Raw genomic sequence first — 18,234 nt, forward strand, 5'->3', positions numbered from 1 at the left:
TAAGCAATAAAATAATAATTCTATTTAAATTTTGCAACAGAAGTGTTTTTGTTTTTTTAATATCACATTATAAACATATACAAAATATTAGTGCCTCAGTAAATATTACAGTGATTCATAGATAGGATAAGTGATCACAGAGTTTCATACTCCTAAAAGTAGTGCTAATGTAAAAGTCTTTGGATTATTAAACATTTCCTTTCATAGAGCTACAGCAAAGGGAAGCCCGAGAGCAAGGCATGAAATAATATACAATTAGTTCCTCTCTGATGGTAGGTTCAACAAATACTCAGGTCAAAAAAGGCATAATATAAAGAAAGGCAAACAAAATGTTTTTTCCAGGAACCCATTCTATGACTATTAACTAGAAAAACTGAAGTTGGCTGTATGTAATCTCTTCTCACAAGTACTGGAGATTGATACCTCGATCAAAGGCAACTTCTCCACCTAATGCTCCAAGGGTCACTGTTTCAATCGAAGAGTCATGCTCCGCGTGAGTGCTAGCATCCCCATCATCATCTTCAATGTCATCGTCTTCAGAGTCTCCAGCAGTTGCATTCAAGGGTTCTAAACCAATTATTATTCTCACTGCATCCGGCAGATTGCTCTCAATACTGAGAAGTTGGGCATACAATCCTTCTGCTTTGCACAGAGTGCTGTCGATGTTTATAGTCATAGACAGTTCATTTACATGCTGCAAGGAATTGATATTATGTACTAAATGATAGGCAGACATCAAGGCGCACAAAATATATTCATATCTTAGTTATTGTTTCTCCTACCTTCAATATTTCTGTGAAGCCTGAATTATTAGCATAGAGTGTCTCCTTTTCAGAATCAAGAATGGCAGCACAGAATAAAAGGTGGAAGTTGGGGCATGGCAAATCTGACCAAAACACCTAGAAAATAGTGAAAAAGACATTCACGGTAATTTATGTGCTAAAAATATTTTTTGAAATGCATTAGATTTATATCATCATGATACTGTATAATAAACTCAACGTACCTCCCATAAGCGCATGATATCCTCCTGAGAAAACTCTCTCTTAAACAAGACCAGTAACCAACGGAAACAGAAAAACATGTTGCCTGAATCATGTCGATCTAAATATTGAGTGAATTGAGGATCAAGCACAGACAGTAAGGTGTGCAACTGTTGCAGTTGCAGCTTCATGCCGGCCTGGTCCATATCAAAATTAGTGCACTGTTAAGAAATCAATCAGCTGTATTAGAGAACAAACAACTAAAAGAAACAAAACGAAAAAACGGGAGAAGGAAAAAGTTAACTTACTACTCTCTCCATGAAACCAGCGAAGCACCAAAACGTGTCAGCTTCATTTGACATTAACTGGAGTATAGGAGACAAGAGATCACTCATGCCTTGGACGTAGCCCAAGTCAAAGTTGTACATCAGGTAGGTCATAAGTATGCTATTTAACACTTCCACATTTGGGTTATCGTCACCAGCAAAGAAAGGTAGAACCCGATCAGTTCTTTTGACATCCTTGTCTGAAATTTTGAGTCATGGACTGTAACAACACGCCAGCAGTGCATGCACATCTAATGAACAGTTCTTAAACAAATTACTCACCAATTAGACTTTTGCGGTCTCTGAAGTCAGAGAATCTTTCTTCTTGCCCTGGAGTCATACTTTTCCACTGTTGTTTCATTTTGAAATATTCCTCCACCTTTGCTTTTCTTAAATGCATTCTTTCAGCATACGTTGAATTCCATGGATAATATCCAAGTAAAAATTTCCACACTTCATACCGCAGAGTTGGACTTACTCCCTGCAGAAACAAACCAAACAGGGTGATGAACAACACATCAACATTACAACGCTGAACACTCAACATAAACTGCTTCTTTAGAAAAATGGCGAGTTTTTTCTTACCCCATGAAAGACAATTTTTTTAATGGCTGCAAAATCGGTGACTTTGCCCTCCGCATCCATGGCTTGTGCCCAACGGTCAACAGATAATGGAGAGCCTCGAGTTACTAGAGGTCTTGAAGGCAAGACAGGAGTTGTGTGGCTTCCAATTACCTCGTATTCCTCACCACTTACATTTGCAATCACTGGATCATCAAAGTTGTTAAGAGACTGATTGAGCAACTCTGCAACATGGTTTTCATCATCTTCATCATCTTCTGCAGGTCTGTACACTGGAAAACAAATTGTAGATATTAATTAAAAAATCAGTGAAATTTTAAGGAACACCATATGTAGGTGGCAAAGTTACTTACATAATGCGTCAGTTATTTTGCAAAACGCTCCCATGGTGGTTTCATAAGGTCTCTGTCTAAACTGCCCAATAAAGTTCCACATGCCATAAGGTGTGGTTTCTGTGAATAAATTCAACTCTGCAAAGGAGCGCCTTAGCTCCTGTGTCTCTTGGTTGTCATCTTCATCCAAATGGTACAGGTTTTTGTCCTTTTTCGACCTGAGAATAAATGAGCTGTCAGCTAGACAATTAACTTTTTTCCTTGCATAAGAAGTAAAAACAAGGGTAAAATGAAGTCACCTGTAAATTTTCAGATGGCCCATTAAGGATTTTACAAAAATGTCAGCATTTGCTTGATAGAAGATAAAAGTGATGAAAGAGCGGCTTTCATCTCTTTTAGCAAATGTAAGATGTTGCCCATGTCTATGACGAGACACTTTAAAGCTCTTTAAGTTAACTGTGTTGAGCCGTAGTGGTTCTGCACGAATGCATTCTGCAAAGACATTAGTGAGAGAATGAGAGGCAATGAGGTTGCATTGTTATAATAATAATGCATATAATGCAATAATATTGTTTGAAATATGAAAATAAGCCTACCACTGTTGCTCCGATGGCGAGAGCTACGACCTGTGCTCACAACTGCCCACTCTTGATCCTGAGTGTCTGAGTCCACATTAACTTCTGCTGCTTTCCATTCTATGTACTTGACAGGTCCCTAAAACATATAAACATTAAATAAGTCATGAAAGAGCATTTGCAATATGCACAGAATGTGATGAAATAAACTTAAACTGTACTCACATATTGGACAAGGCTGAGGACCCCAAAATTGTCATAATTTTTGTAGCTTTTCAGAATCACATTATGATGACTGCAAAGCTCCTGAAGAATAGAAACAAGAGTAAAGTAGGGGATAATGATGTTTCACCAGGATTTGAAGGATTTGATTTTGGGAAAACATTGGAAAACATTCCCCACATGTTGAATTTTGCAGGTGTGTCTGAGCAAATGGCATCTAAGGAGAGCGTTTCATGAAAATTACAGTTTTCTGCTCGCAATCAAAAGTCAATGAAAGGAAGAACAGAACAGTACACAATGAATACACCGTGGTTGTGAGAGAGGATTAAGGTTAAGTGTTAAAAACTAAACTCAAAACACTGTGCCTATGAGTCAGAACAACGGAAAGAAGATAGCAAAAAAAGTGTTAAAAATTCGATTCAATTAAATAGGCAAACGAAACAATGGCAGAAGTTGACGAAATTCCTTACCGTTCCTTGTTCTCCAGAGTCCTCCATGGTCTCTGTCTTATCTGTTTCTGCTGTCCTTGACAGCTTATCTCCGTTGTTCATTGTTACGGCATCGGTGCCAAGGGCTTAAAGTATCAATTTATGTTCGCGCTCAGGAATGCACGATCGCTCTTCTCTCAAAATTGCACTCTGTGTACACTGTCAAGTACGATGTACGCACAATCACAATGTTTGTGTTTGTGTTGTGTTGTTGTTGTGTCGCCGCAGACGAGTAGACGTGTGGCAGCAGTGACGGAATCGACGGAATCGAAAAAAATCGCGATCGCAACCGCAATGCCGATCACACAAGCTCAAGACTGACTTCATTCAAAAGTTATCTTCTTCTGAAGACCAAAGGTTTGCTTATAAGTCACCCTTTTTCTTTGAGTGGGAGGGGAGGAATATTCTTCATAGTTGGCAAACATGTAGACGACGGAAGCAGCCGAGAACCGAGAGTGATTATTTTATAGCAGACGTTGCAGACAGTCGCAGGTTTGTTCCTGTCTAAAACAAATGGTTCAAGTTCAAGGTTATTGAAAGCAGTAAAACAAATGACAGCAGTGTGCACATACTCAAAAAGAAGCGTTCGTTGCGTCACCTCGAACTTCAAATTGAAGTTCCCGCCCGGAAATGATCTCTCTCTCTCTCTCTTTCACCCACACACAAGTTTTTTTTTCTGCTGTGCCCCCCGCATCCCCCCCCCTCCCCGCCTCCCGCCCCCACCCACTCCACCGTCACCACACTATGCACTATGCTTCCAAAGAACGCTAGACGAACTCCTGTTGTTCAGGCTGTGAGAGCTGATTTGAAGCCTTACTTCCACGCTGCCAAGAGATTTTTAATCTTCGGTGTCGTTGCAGAAATCTCTCTTTTGGCTGCTAGCTACTACGGTTTTCGCGAGCTTAACAATTCCATCGGTAAGTCATAACCTTACTTTAAGCAGAAATCACGTCCCAACTGTTCACATTTTCGCTGATTTTACGTTACTGGGAGGGTTTGTTGTGTGTATTAACCTGTAGATTTAGTCTTTGAGTTTCAAATATTCCCTTTGTCTTTAATTGACTCTTGATACACCATTGGGTTAGCTTTTACCATGTCATTCGTTATAGGCGATGAATTATGTCACTGGCTTATTAAACATTACTGATTTTGCATTTGGTGGGGCCAATAGTTTGATTTTGAGCATTCTGGTTTGTTTTAATGTGTAACACTTTTCTCTCTGCAATCTTGTAGACTAATAGTCATTTTCAATTTTGTTTCAGAAACTCGTCATTATTTTGCCAAGAATTACCCTACTATTTTAGAAGGTAATAATTTTGAATTTTATTTCTTTCCTCTATATATATCCTCAGTAGTTTTGTTACTATCTATTATGTCAACACTCTTTTGGTTTAGGTTATTATTACGTAACTGATAAAGTGGCTGGTCGTAATTTCCGCGAGGAAGACCAAGCCATCTGGTCTCAGGCAGATCTATCTTGGAATCAAAATGAATAAGGCAATCATATCTGGAATAATCTCTTCTGCTGCTTTAAGTTACTTGGTAATGCTAATCCTTAGGCCTGATGAGGTGAAAATCGAGGTGAGCACGGCTTTTCTTCAAAGTTTGGGGCAGAATTCACTTTCTTGATGTTGATAACATAGTCAGACCTCAGATGCAGCAGTTAGCTCTGTTTTTTGTCTTGGTGTGCTTTATGTCATAACTGCTCCTTGAAACTTCTTTAACATTGAATCAATTATGTCTTATGGCTTTTCTCTTTTTGTTGCAGAGTATGGACAAATCTTTTCAAAATGCTAGGAGCAAAGTATCACAAGTTGATGTTTTGAAAGCAGCAGCTCAGAGTGACAAGCCCCTTTACCTGCTTAGCAAGAAAGAAATTGAAGAGCTCGTCTTTTCGAAGGGTGACAAGTGAGCATTTAATGAAATTGTAGTAATATTAGACGAAGAGGAGACATGGAAGCTGCTGCTGCTGACCTTCTTCCTGAAAGGTTGCAAAGACGAGGTCGAGAACTTCAGCTTGAGCGTCAGCGCCAGAAGCAAGAAAGAGAGCAAGAGGATAATAGAAAAGCTGTCAACTACTTCTTAGATCAATTTGCTAAAAGTCATCTTGCAATTGAAAATGATATAAGTAAGCTGGCCAGTGGAATGATAGAAAATTCCCTTATCCCTTCTACAATTAACAAAATCAGCAAGGACATTCAAACACTTCAGAAGTATTTCTCTGCATCAACTATGATTTTATGTTTGCATGATGTTCGTGTGTCACAAGAACGCATTCAGGTTCTGCAGCAAAATTTACAAGAGCTTGAGGAAAAACTTATCCCCAAAAAGAAATTTGGATTTAAGACCAGAAAGCCTCAGATCAAAGAGCCTATTCAAGTTCATGTTGCAGATGAAACTGACTGCAGCAAAGCTTTGCAAAAGATCTTGGTTGAAAGTGACTTTGGTATTAAAAATAAGGAAAATGAAATTCTTGTTATGAGAGCAAATTCTATTTCTGAGAAAGATGTAGCACTGTCTAATTTAGTAAGATGCACTGTGAAATTAATGGGATCTCCTGGCACTCTTCACATTTCCAACATTAATGATTGCACTATTTTGTCAGGACCTGTAGTCAGGTCAGTTTTTATTGAAAACTGTAAAAATTGCAAATTTGTTCTGCCTTGCCAGCAGCTGAGAGTTCACCTTAGCCAAGAATGTGACTTTTATTTGCATGTAACAAGTAGAGCCATTATTGAAGATAGTACATCAATCAGGGTTGCTCCATATAACTGGAATTATGAAGGATTTGATGATGATTTTGAATCTTTGTGTTGGGATCGTAAAAAGAATCATTGGGACTCTATTGATGACTTTAACTGGCTGGCTAGTGATAAACCATCTCCAAATTGGAGTATATTGCCTGAAATCGATCGATTGACTTGGAGTTGACCGAACTTGGGATTGACTGATGCTTTGTAAATAAAATTGACCTTTAACAACTGTAACTTTCTCCTTTTTATTGTTTTATTACTTTTCCATACTCTCTCAGGTCCAAGGTGAGATACACAGACAATAGCCATACACATAAATTTTATCTCTTTTACTTTAGATTGGAACGTCAGTAGGGGACGTCAGTAACAATGTAGTGAAACAAGATTATTCAGTGTTTGGTCATAGACTTACTAAATACAACAGAAATTTTTTCGTGGCCGACGCGAGGCGGGGGCGCGACAAAACGAGAGAGGCGCGTAGAGCAGCAGACTGATTCCCAGAGTCGTTCTCGTCGCTCTGTCTCTCCCGCACTCATGGGTTGTCCCCCACAGGGTGCAAGAGACACAGAGCGACGACGAAAACGACTCTCGGAATCAGTCTGCAGAGCGCACCGTGAGCACCTTGAGGCGGAGGGCAGCGCGAGCACGGCGCAGACCCCGCAGACCCTTGCTGTCTTTCGCTTCCGGGCCGCAGGAGCCGCGCGGCGCAGGGCGCAGGGCCCAAGCTGGGCGCCTGCTAGCTAGGCAACCAGTCCCAGTCCGACTCGGGCGGCCGAGCGGAGCGCAACGGAACGGTGCGGCGAACTGGCAGCGCGGCCGGCGTACGGCCCGGAGGGCCCGGAGCGACTCGTCTCGCCAGCGCGGCAACACGCTCAACACGTGCGGCAGACGTCGCGTCGGACCGCCACCGACTCGGACGAGACGTAACGCGAAAGCCCCCGACGCAGCGCGCAACTCTCGTTGTTATCTGCTTGAGCTGACTGAGTGGCGTGGCGCATTCCAACTGATGGTGACACTAGTTTCACGGGCAAATTTCGGTTCAACGCAAGCAAAACATTTGTTTTGAGTTGGCTTGTGCCTGGCAGTCTGCTGCACTGAAAAATAAGACGAGTGTCGATTGCGGCGACTTCTGCTGATACCGAGCGTAGTTGGGAGTGGAAGTGTCGTCAAGAATGAACAGCTGGAGGTGCCCCGCGTCGCGCCGGGCTGTGTCGGAGTGACCACCAGCCACACACACTTGGCGGAGGTAGGTGGGGGTTGTGCACGCGCGTGCCGCCCTGATGACGGTAGCCAGTGACCAGGGCCACTAAGCGGCCGCGGATGCATCCTGCGAGGCATCCTGCATCCTAGAGAGCAGTGCCGCCGCCGGGACTCCTCGCTCTGTCTCTCTCGCACTCATGGAGCGTGCCGTCTCGCACCTCATCTCGCCCCATGAGTGCGAGAGAGACAGAGCGAGGGTGCAGGACGCGCGGCCCTCCCTCTACGGAGGGTGAACCGGGTGGCGCTTAACGCGTTCCGAGTTCCGAGCAGTTCATAATGCACTGTTCGGTCCGCTCCAAATGAATGGAACCAAACCGACACAGGAGAATGCTCTCATTTCGGTCGTCTATGTGACTCAAAACACTCACACGTGGTACAATTTTCGGCAAACTTATTTTTTTGCAGATGATACCTTTACACCTTAACTGCAGTCGATTGGTCGAGACTTTCTTTTCGACAGTGTCGCGACGCCAGTCTGCCGGCCGTCGTTTTGCGGAGGCGACTGGCGAAACAATCACGCCGACATTCGGAAAGAATCATCGACCTCACAACTCGAGTGGGACGAGGGCACTTGTCGATCAAATTACAAATCCCGTAGGGTGGACGGGGAGGCCCCCTGCCAATAACGAGAGCCCCCTCCCCCTTCCTCCTTGTCGGGGGAAAGACCATAGCAGACTGATTCCGAGAGTCGCTTTCCTCGCTCTGTCTCTCTCGCACCCATGGGGCGTCCTATGTCGGTGCGGGACCGACGAAAACGACTGGAGAGGCTCGGTAGTCAAGGGTTCTCCGCGGCAAAGCGGATTCTGTTCGTGTTGCGAGGCATCATGAGGGAAGGGCGTAGTAGGGACCGCAGGGACGCCAGGAATAGCCACGGCCGCGTACTCGCAGAGGCCAAAGCATGGCAAAGCATGGCAAAGCATCGGTAGCGGACAAGAGGATCCGATTTGCCCACACTCCTACACCGTTCGAGGTGCGCTCTCCGAATGGGCGCGACTTCGTGTCACGTTTCAGGACCATGGATAATGCAGGTCACGCCAAGGCGTGCCATGAAGTCAGTCCAAAAATCGGCACGTCAATGTCTTCGAATGACTCAGTCACGCAACGGTTTTTGGAACGACTTTAAACGCCTGGAAAGCCCCAACCCGCATGGTGCATTCACGCCAGACATCGGCGTGACTGTTTGCCTCGCCTTCATTTGGCCATGGATAAGACCATTCCATTTTCAGTGCTCACCCATGGTCCTCCTTCACCAGGCAAAGTTCGCACTTGGGTGTCTTAGCGCCTAGCCTTTAATGGTAATGGTCTGGCGGATAGGTAACCCGTCGCGGGTCCGTGTGAGGCGCGCTGCCTATCCCACACTTCGCAGGGGCTCCTTGTGTGAGCGTTAGAGCTGCAGTTGAATTCGAATACAAAAATGTGATGAGAGCTCATACTGAATGTGTTTGTAAATACTTTCTTTGTACGAAGAAGTCTGTACCAATCCTGAGCATGCGAACTTTTCTCTCACATAAATAATGGCAGAAATTGGTGCAAAAAGCCCGCTCACTCGAAATTGTACGCGCCCTCAAAATTGGCGTCCATTTTTGCGGTGTCGTGTGTGGGCGTTTTTCGGCGTTTTTTTTTTACTTTTTTCCCGGTGTGGCGCTCGTAATGCGGCGGTCAGGCACGCCCAGGGCAGGCCGAGGCGCCGAGGCGTCATTACTCGAAAGGCACCCTTTGTGCTTTCCACCCGTTCCCACCGCAAATTAATTGCTGCACCACTTCGCCAAACAATTCGCCGTCGCGGCGCACTGCGCCCACTGGCCTCCCTCTTTCACCCTCACTATTTTTCACCATTTCTCCGTTCCGTTTTTAGCCATTCTATTCTTTTCAATCGTTCTCCCTGGGTGCGGAGAGCATGCGGATATTTCAAAGCCTGCCTCGATGAAGAAGATCCATGCAAGTGTTTCCGGTTTACATTTCATCATTTTCTTTTTCAAAGAAAGCCCCGTTTTCATCTCTACCTTTTGGAAAGTTTGTTTTAATGGCGGCACAGCACGCCGGTGTGTGGTGCACGCGGCAGGATGGAGAGGGGAGGGGACCCGCCGGCGCGAGAGCTGTTAGCTGAACGACACCAACTACTCCCCGTTAGTGCGGAATGGAGAGCCTACCTCACGCCGGCGGTGAGCCGCCAGCCGCTTTTGATTATTTCCAGCGAGGCGGGCTGGCTGGCTGCCTGGCTGGCTGTCTGCATGCCCGCCTGCCTGCCCGCCTGCCTGCATGCCCGCCCACTCTGGCCTTTTATGACGAGCACATTCAGCCGAGCGTTTCTTCTGCCTTTATCCCTTCTCCGAATGACACTACTTGCATGCATTATCTTCTCCGCTCATCCCCAGATCCTTGTCTTCGCGGGAGTACCCCGCCCCTTCTCCTGCACCCCTTCCCTTGCTTCGCCCCTCCATCCCCCCGCGTTCCCTGGTTAAAACCTCTAAGACGCTGTCAGCCACTGCAAACAAATTCAGTGAGAGGTCACTATACGTGAGGAGCTGTCAAATTTTCCCTCAGTTTTTCTACCAATACACTCCGACTTCCTCATCCTTACAAAAGGGAACAAAACAAACTCATTGCTTGAGTGTACTTTTCCTACGTTGGGTTTCCTACCTACCTGTTGGGGCGCCATCTGTTGGCGACGGTTGGCGACCGTTGGCAAGGCACGGCGATGCGCGGCGGAGGGCTGCGGAATCTGTTCCAACTGCTAATGCTGGCATTCCGGTCGTGCCGCACACGCGCCGCGTGGCGTTTGAGGGGGCGGGCCTCAGCGGAAAGCGCCGGACTAGGAAAGGGGCAGCCTTCGAGGGGAGGACACCGGTGACGCGGCCTGAATGGCGCTGAATGGCGCGCGGACGTGCGCGGCCCGGGCGGAGCGGGCAGCGCGGGGCTGCAGCATGCTGTGTTCGGAATCGCATTATCCTAATGACGCCGACGGGGAGGAGGTGGTGGCGGCGGTGCGGGGGCGCATCGGCAGCGCGGCCGTCACGTACCGTTTGCGAGCACGCCGCTGTCCTGAAGCAGGGCCGTGGCCAGGGGGGAGGACGACGGCGTCCTGCCGAGCACGCCGTTGTCCAGAAGCAGAGGACGACGGCGTCCCTCCGAGAGCGCCGAGTCGACTAGACACGAGGCTCGACTCGCATTGAACGACGATGTGACGGGGTGGTCGTCGGACGAACGTGACACGATTCGCGTTCAAGCGAGTGTGGCGTCACGTTACGTTGCTGGAATACCAGTGCAAGGAGGCCGAGCAGCTCGCCAAGCAGGCCGGCTGCGTCGCGGCGAAGCGATTCAGTGTTTGGCGGCGGCCGGACCGCCGGACGTGCCGCGGCTCCCTGATCGGCGTGGCGGCGTGGCGAGGCGTGGCGTGGCGAGGCGTGGCGTGGGTGGACGCGGACGAGGGACAAGGACACCCGGCTGTCCCGGGGGCAAGCCTTAGGCGCCCGGAGGTCCCCGTCGAGTCCCGGCTGCATTGGACGAACGTCCCCAGGGACCCCAAGACGTGATCCCCGCCATCCTATCACCTCGGCCCGGCCCGGCTCGGCCCGGGCAGCCAGGGCAGCCCCGGCCCACCCCCTCCTGGATCCCAGCATCCCCGCCGTTTGATTCCGAGACAGTGTCGCTCTGTCTCTCTCGCACCCCGGCACCGCATGGCAGTGCGAGCGAGACGGACCGCCGTTCGGAGCCAAGCTGCTGCGTCGCAACGACACGAAGCTGCAGACTGACTCCGAGGGTCGTTTCTCGTCGCTCTGTCTCTCTCGCACTCGCGGGGCGCCTCCTACGGGTGCGGGCGAGACAGAGCGACGAAAACGACTCTCGGAATCAGTCTGCTGAGGCGGAGCTCGGCGTGCCGGACGAATGAGCAAAGGTTCGGTTACCCTTCCCTCGCCGCGCGCCGCGTCGGGGCGGCGGCGGGATTTTCAACTTTTATGCAGAGGGTGGCGCGCGGCTCAACCGGGCCGGAGCCAAGTGATTGGAAACAGGGAGGATGCGGGGAGAGAAAGGAAATAAGGGAGGGAAGAGAGGGGAGGGGAGGTAAGCTGTGAATGCGTGGAGCGAGAGGGCCGATGGGTGCTTCCGCAGGCGAGTCACGCGTCTCTCAAATCGGCGCCACTTAATTCTCGGAGTAATTTCTGTCACGATATGCGAGCCGGGGGCAGGCCGGGGGCAGGCCAGGGGCAGGCTGCGGACTGATTCCGAGAGCCGTTTTCGTCGCTCCGTCTCTCTCGCACCGAAAGGCACGCCCCATGAGTGCGAGAGAGACAGAGCGACGGAGGCGACTCTCGGCATCGTCTGCTGGGTCCTTGACTCGCAGCTACAGGTTGCCGTGCCGTCTACAGACAGAACTTTTGCTTTCGTCCTCGCTCCACAGCTCGCCGGGGCGGGGCGGCCGCCTCTGCCCCTATGTCACGGGGCTTTTAGCCCACCCGGTGGTACATCATCATGTGCGCAAAATTCACAGTGCATGGCGGTGTGCGCTTGCCCGCGACGAGCGTCCGGCGCGCGACCCGAGCGGGCCGAAGCGGGGATGGATGCGGATAACGAAGCGAAATTGATTGCATAATTTGATTGAAAGTCCGGGGGTCCAAGTACAGCGGCGGCGCGTGACGCCTGGTGTCGGATTATCGTGTGTGTGTGTGTGTGTGAGAGAGAGAGAGAGAGAGAGAGAGGAGAGGAGAGAGAGAGAGAGAGAGAGAGAGAGAGAGAGAGAAAGAGAGAGGAGAAAGAGAGAGAGAGAGAGAGAGAGAGAGAGAGAGAGAGAGAGAGAGAGAGAGAGAGAGAGAGAGAGAGAGAGAGAGAGAGAGAGAGAGAGAGAGAGAGAGGATTAGGCATGCTGGAGAGGCCAGCGGGTGGGTGCGGGATCGCCTCCGCACACAACCAACCCGTGCAGAGGCAGAGCCTGCATGTCCATTTTTCACGAAACGGACAACCGTGGCGCACCCCGGCGTGCCTCGCGGCCGTGGCTGTCGCTGCTGCCGTGGCCTCGCCGGCCGGTTATTACCCTCTGGATCATTTGGCGCGGTTCGCTCGCGGAAGCGCGGCGCGTGCACACCGCGGCCCGGCAAACCGAGCACTTACAGTGCACATTCCGTTTTCCCATCCCGGCTAATTGAATGGGTAATGCGAGGGCGAAATTGTTCTCGTTTTTTGAGGCGTCGGCCTGGGTATGTCATGCGAATCAAACGTCAATTGGGAGACGCGTACTTTGTCTTGTTCAAGCATGCGACTACCCTGCAAGACTAATCTTGAAAGTCAAGCGCACATAAGGAATTCCCCGAGGGGGTAGCGACTGTTTCAGGCTCGTCCAGCATGAACGTTGTTCATTGTCAATTTTTGGCTGTGTCGTTTTGTGGTGTAACTTCATTTTGCGATGCCGAAGTCCGACCTCGTCTGCGACCTTTCCATTTGCATTGCTCGATGCCGGCTCCAGAGAGTGTCGCGGGACCTTGGCGGCAGCACTGCGCCAGCATGGCGGCAGCATGGCGGCAGCCTCAAGATGAGTCCGGGGCCAGGACGACATTCTTCCCAGGCGCCCGGCCATATTCCACTCCTTGGAGAGACTGTTGTTTGGGTCAAGTCGGCAGGCAGTGTCTGCTGTCCAGTGCCGCCTGGGGCGTTCGGGAGGCACGAGGGGTAGTGGGGGGAGGGGACCATCAAGGGCTGTAAGTAGATTAAAGGGGTGGGGGTACGACGCTGCACCCTCAAGGCGTGAGTCTATCCATTAAGCCCATCCGGTTTGTTTCGCCCCGTCGTGTGTGTGTGTGTGTGTGTTTTTGTCCGTCGAAGGCTCAGCGGGGCACTGCACGAGGTCCGCTGCACTGCAAGCGAACGTGCTGCAGGAGTCCCTGCACGTGACCGAGGTCCTGGACGAGGTCCTGGAGGCCCTAAGACTCGCCCTAAGGCCACCCCTAAGGCCCTCGCGAGGCGCGCGGCATCGCTTCGTCTCCATTAAGTGGGCCATCGTTAATCGAGCGGGCCGGCCGGCCAGGCTGATTCCGGTCTCTCTCTCTCTCTCTCTCTCTCTCTCTCTCTCTCTCTCTCTCTCTCTCTCTCTCTCTCTCACTGGGGCGCTCGGCGAGGGGCGCGATAGAGACGAAGCGCTCTCAGGATCAGTTTCCAGGATGCAAACCATTACCAGGCGAGGCGTCGGCACGTACGCTTACTCTTACTTGCCCCGACGTTGGTTTATGTCTTTATTTCGCGGCGGAGGCGTCCTTCAGCGGAAAGCACGCGGCGAAAAACCAAAGTGGCTGGTTTTCCGAGGAAATCCCGAGGAATTCGCTCATGTCTTCACTTCGGGCTGCAGGGTGGCCATCGTTTGCGGCCGAAGTTGGCGCTCCCATTCCTCAGGGGATTCCCCGCGAGTGGGAAAAATGGGCGTGGGAACTGCGCCGCATGCCTCCACGCGCTAAGCGTCATGAGAAATCACGTGACCTTCCAAGCGCAAGCGTCGCCCTCCAGTGGACCAACTTGCCATGTCGCGCGTCGCCCAACGAGTGGGTGGAACACGATGCCCGCGATGTGCCAATGGCCAACCCCAACGGCGCGTCTCGCAGAGGCGCGAGAGAGACAGAGCGACCAAGCCTTTTTCGGAATCGGGCTACACAGGTCACGTTTGCAGCGTGACATTCACCCTCCGCTCCCGCCTCGCGTAGCACGGCATGGGATCGGAGAGAGAGAGAGAGAGAGAGAGAGAGAGAGAGAGAGAGAGAGAGAGAGAGAGAGAGAGAGAGAGAGAGAGAGAGAGAGAGAGAGAGAGAGAGAGAGAGAGAAGGGGCTCATCCTCTTCCTCTCTGATTAGCCTTGTGCGATTTCGATTCGAGGGGCAGTCATTGGCGCTCGCAATACGAGGGCGACGCCAGTGGCGCGTCGACGAGCACGAGAAACACCGACGGACCGACGGACAGACAGGCCAAGTGAGACAGATGTGACCATTCTTTTTCGAGTGTGTGGGTCACCGTGGCGTACCGCTGCCTGTAGCACAACACGGAGTAATAAATTGGTGGGCCTGTGTCCCGCCTCTCTCCCTCCAAGGGTGGACGGCCTGGCCGCTCGGAGCGATTCGTAGCATGTCGCTGCCCAGCGTGCCCCCCCTCCCCCCCCTCCCCCCCTCCCTCCCCTGTCCCTCTGCCCCTCTCTCTCCCCCTCACCCTCTCTCCGCGCCTCTCCCCTAATTTCGGACACCCACCCACCAGGCCGCACCGCGACCAGGTTGCGGGTGGCTCAGATTAGCGTTGCTGTCCATGAAAGGCATTACGGCATCACTGTGTGGCCGCGGGTACACGCGGGTGCCGCTGCACCATGAGGCGGCCATGGACACGAACGGACATGGACAGCCATAAGCAGGAAAGCCGATGTCGATGTCGAGTCGGCAATCGGTGAAATTATAATTTGTTCGAAAAGTGCGTGTGGCTGGTTTCAAACAGCTTAAAACAACTTTTAAACAAATTTAACCTTTGTTTTTACACACGTTATTCGAGCATGGTGACGCCTAAGGAAGGCAGGCAAAGTCAGTATTGATGAGGCAAATTGAAACTGGAGCCTCGGAAACGTAAAAAAAAGGCGAACACTGAGGTATCGGGAAGAAATCACGAACGAACGAACACCGCCAGACAAAAACCAATAAACTTTGCTTCTCGAACGGCAGGCCGCAGATGCGCTTCTTTTTAATGACGGAAACGAGTTCTCGGAAACGCCTCGAGTGCCCCTCTCCGGGCTTGGGGCCCGGGCTGGCCCCGGGCTGGCCCCGGGCTGGCCCCCGGTGGCCGGACTGGCCGGGTGTCCCCTGCCGGCCCCTCGCCGTGGGGGCCCCCAGGGGACGAGCCGAGGGGCATCAGTCGGCTGGCCCCTCGGTGCCCCTCGGCGGGCGGGTCGACGTCATCTCGGAATGGCCGAGAATCGCAAGGCGGACACGGACAGCCGGTGCAGGGCACACGGGCTGCTGCCGCAAGAGATCGCTCTGTCTCTCTCGCACCGCCACGGGCACTGCGGGACGACCCGCGAGTGCGAGAGAGACAGAGCGACGGAACGATCCTTCGGAATCAAGGGGCGATGGGGCTGCGGGGGCTGCTGGCCGGAATGCATGGTCTGGCTCGTTTGGGCCGCCGGCAAGCAGCCCGCCACAGCCCGCCCATCGGCCCCCGGGGCTGCCCTGGGGCTGCCGACGGCTGCCAAATGGACCCTGGGGCCGAACCTTCTCTCTCTCTCTCTCTCTCTCTCTCTCTCTCTCTCTCTCTCTCTCTCTCTCTCTCTCTCTGACGCACGCCGAGTGCGGAGCGAGGTCGGCCTCTCGGACGCAGCCCGGCCGCCATCTCATTTGAGCGCGAGGTGGCCCCGCCAATGGAAAAACAAGAGCAGCCGTTACGCGGAATTAAACATTCGGCGCGAAACAACGGGTGTCGTTACACTGTGCAGGCGCCGAATAATCCGCTCGGCTCGGCCAAACACGTTGCAGGCGGGGCGGGGCGGGGCGCACAGTGGGCCAGCAGACCGGCGGCGGAGGCCAAAACTCTGGACGCGTTTTGAGCTCCAGAGTCGCCAAGCAGGGCTCGAACCGAACGTGTGACCCCACCAATGGATTCCTCGTTCGGAGAGCAACCCATTGGTGGGGTCACATGATCGGTTCAGGCCCACTTTGCGGGGCGGGCCGAAGACAGATTCCATGAGTCGTTTTCATCGCTCTGTCTCTCTCGCACTCCCACGGGACGCCCCACGAGTGCGAGAGAGACGGGCAGACAAAGCGTTTCCTTCCCACTCAGGTAAGTGGCTTTGCCCTGCCGCCATCCAGACGTGTATCTTATTGCAGGAAGCGGCGCAGGCCGGAGTGTGGGTCGGGAGGGCAGGTGGCGTCCGTATCCGGTGTCGCCGTCCCTGTGATGTCGCGTGGGTTATTAGCCCACCCAGCGCGCCGCGGCTTTCGCGGCACCCTGTGGTGTACAGTGTGGCACAGGTCGCGCACACTGCGAGCGCGCGGACGCGGTGATGGCCCTCTGTCGCTCTGTCTCTCTCGCACTCATGGCGCGCCCCGTGCAGGTGCGAGAGAGACAGAGCGACGAAAGCCACTCTCGGAATCGGTCTGCTGGGAAGCCATGGAGCGTTGAGCGGGCAGGGAAAGGCACCGCCATGGCACCGCCGTGGCACACTGGCGGGGCGCCGCGGTGACGCAGCGCGCTTTTTTGCGGCGACGCCATTGGCCCGAATCCATGCGGAGACAGTCTGATTGGGACGCTGCAGGGCGCGAGGCCCTTTAACGCTGGACCATTTCGCGAGAGCCCACTGCACTGTCAAAAGTGTTCGGAGTTTTATCATTTTTATCATTCGTCAAGATTTGTGACGCAAACTGAACCTACGGACTGCTGTACTCTGGTAAAACTTTGGCCTTCCATCAAGCACACAGCCCGAAAGGGCAATCTATCGGTGGGGTCGACACGTTCGGTTCGAGTCGTGTTTAGCGACTCTGGAGCTCTGCACGCGTCTAGAACTTTGACCGCGTCCTCCGGTCTTCTGGCCCACTGCGCGGGGCCGTGGGGCCCGGAGGATGACTCAGCCCTGCCCTGCCCTGCCCCACCCAGGCCGATCCGGCGGCCGAGACGCCGCGAAGCTGCGCCGCCGCTTGATGCTCCATTTGAGGCGCGCGCGGAAAAAAAAATCCCAGCAAAACCAACAACAACAACAAAAAGGGCCCTCCTTTGCCGAGAGGAAGAGTCGTCACCGCACTGTTAAAGGCGAGTGGCGCGCCGCCTTCGCGGTAGTCGTCGGCGACCCTCCTCCCGGGTGACACCTCGAAGCCCCGAAGCCTCGGCTGACATGGCGCTCGTTTGACTCGGCGACGTTCGTCATGTCGTGGTGGCCGCTCGCCGCGCTGCTCGCCGTGCTCACCGCGCCCCGGGCCGCCGCCGCCCCCGCCGCCTCCAACGAGTCCATCTCCGTGACGCTGTCCGCGGGCCCCATCGCCGTCATGGAGTCGCCGACGGCCAGCGGGGCGACCACCACCACCACCAGCCGGAACCATCAGGTGAGCCACACCGCGGTCGACGTGGTGAACATCCGGCCAGCCTTGCCGTGGCTCACCGAAATCCGAAGCCGCCTGCACTATCGTTTCATGGATTGCGCAATCCGCAAACATTGCGGCGCCCTGTGGCGTTTCCTGAATGCAAAGGCCACGCCGCGCGTCAAGAGTTTTCACTTTCCTCAGCATCGTTGATTTTGGGTGTGCGCGGCAAGGCAGGACCCGCGTGAATCCTTGGGCGTATTTGCTGACGCGGCTGACGTGGCCCCCGCTCCAATATGGTGCAGCCACAGCTGGGCGGCCAAGGCAGCTTTTAGGCCTCGGCTAGGGGCTCGCTGCAGACTGACTCCGAGAGCCTCTTTCGTCGCTCTGTCTCTCTCGCACCTATGCGGCACGTCCCGTGAGTGCGAGAGAGACAGAGTGACGAAGACGGCTCCCGGAATCAGCCTGCAGGGTCTTCGGCCCGTCCTTTGGGGGGCTCGGCCCGGGCTTGGCTTCGGCTTGGCCTCGGCTCGGCCGCCCAATGGAACCCTCCTCGATGAAAGCCTTCATTCTTCGCGGCCATCTGTCACCGCAGGCGCTGGCTCCGCTGGCGGGGCCCGAGGCCGTGGAGGCCGCGGCGGAGGCGGCGCGTCTCCGGTCGTGGCCGGGGCCGTGGCCGGGGCCGTGGCAGGGCG

General features: G+C 52.8%; 4 protein-coding genes across 5 annotated transcripts in view; 3 read left to right on the forward strand and 1 right to left on the reverse strand.

The window, feature by feature from the left end:
- Positions 1 to 23: 23 nt before the first annotated feature.
- LOC117646585 (TBC1 domain family member 15) lies at positions 24 to 3,818 on the reverse strand. Its single transcript, XM_034387628.1, has 11 exons — positions 3,491 to 3,818; positions 3,024 to 3,104; positions 2,820 to 2,937; positions 2,523 to 2,715; positions 2,245 to 2,441; positions 1,895 to 2,163; positions 1,592 to 1,790; positions 1,292 to 1,509; positions 1,007 to 1,204; positions 783 to 899; positions 24 to 694 (listed from the first exon to the last, which is right to left on the reverse strand). The coding sequence occupies exons 1-11, from the start codon at positions 3,569 to 3,571 to the stop codon at positions 401 to 403; spliced, it is 1,965 nt and encodes a 654-aa protein (XP_034243519.1). The 5' UTR covers positions 3,572 to 3,818; the 3' UTR covers positions 24 to 400.
- A 384-nt stretch (positions 3,819 to 4,202) lies between these two features.
- LOC117646588 lies at positions 4,203 to 5,413 on the forward strand. 2 transcript variants are annotated; one of them, XM_034387632.1, is made up of 3 exons: positions 4,203 to 4,425; positions 4,771 to 4,815; positions 5,277 to 5,413. In XM_034387632.1, exons 1-3 carry the CDS (start codon positions 4,260 to 4,262, stop codon positions 5,303 to 5,305), a joined length of 240 nt encoding a protein of 79 aa, XP_034243523.1. In that variant the 5' UTR covers positions 4,203 to 4,259; the 3' UTR covers positions 5,306 to 5,413. The 2 variants fall into 2 exon arrangements, with proteins under 2 accessions (XP_034243523.1, XP_034243522.1); XM_034387631.1 differs by lacking the exon at positions 5,277 to 5,413 and adding an exon at positions 4,904 to 5,088 and having other exon boundaries at positions 4,206 to 4,425.
- An 18-nt stretch (positions 5,414 to 5,431) lies between these two features.
- On the forward strand, positions 5,432 to 6,495 carry LOC117646586 (tubulin-specific chaperone C). Its single transcript, XM_034387629.1, has one exon. The coding sequence runs from the start codon at positions 5,462 to 5,464 to the stop codon at positions 6,437 to 6,439; it is 978 nt and encodes a 325-aa protein (XP_034243520.1). The 5' UTR covers positions 5,432 to 5,461; the 3' UTR covers positions 6,440 to 6,495.
- A 590-nt stretch (positions 6,496 to 7,085) lies between these two features.
- Positions 7,086 to 18,234, forward strand: part of LOC117646282 (sex peptide receptor-like) — a 34,321-nt gene continuing 23,172 nt past the window's right edge. The window contains exon 1 of the mRNA XM_034387125.1: positions 7,086 to 7,507. The gene's annotated coding sequence lies outside the window, so the exon portion shown is untranslated. The remainder of the gene's footprint in view (positions 7,508 to 18,234) is intronic.

Source organism: Thrips palmi, unplaced genomic scaffold, assembly GCF_012932325.1.
Source record: "Thrips palmi isolate BJ-2018 unplaced genomic scaffold, TpBJ-2018v1 HiC_scaffold_19, whole genome shotgun sequence".
NCBI classification, from domain to species: domain Eukaryota; kingdom Metazoa; phylum Arthropoda; class Insecta; order Thysanoptera; family Thripidae; genus Thrips; species Thrips palmi.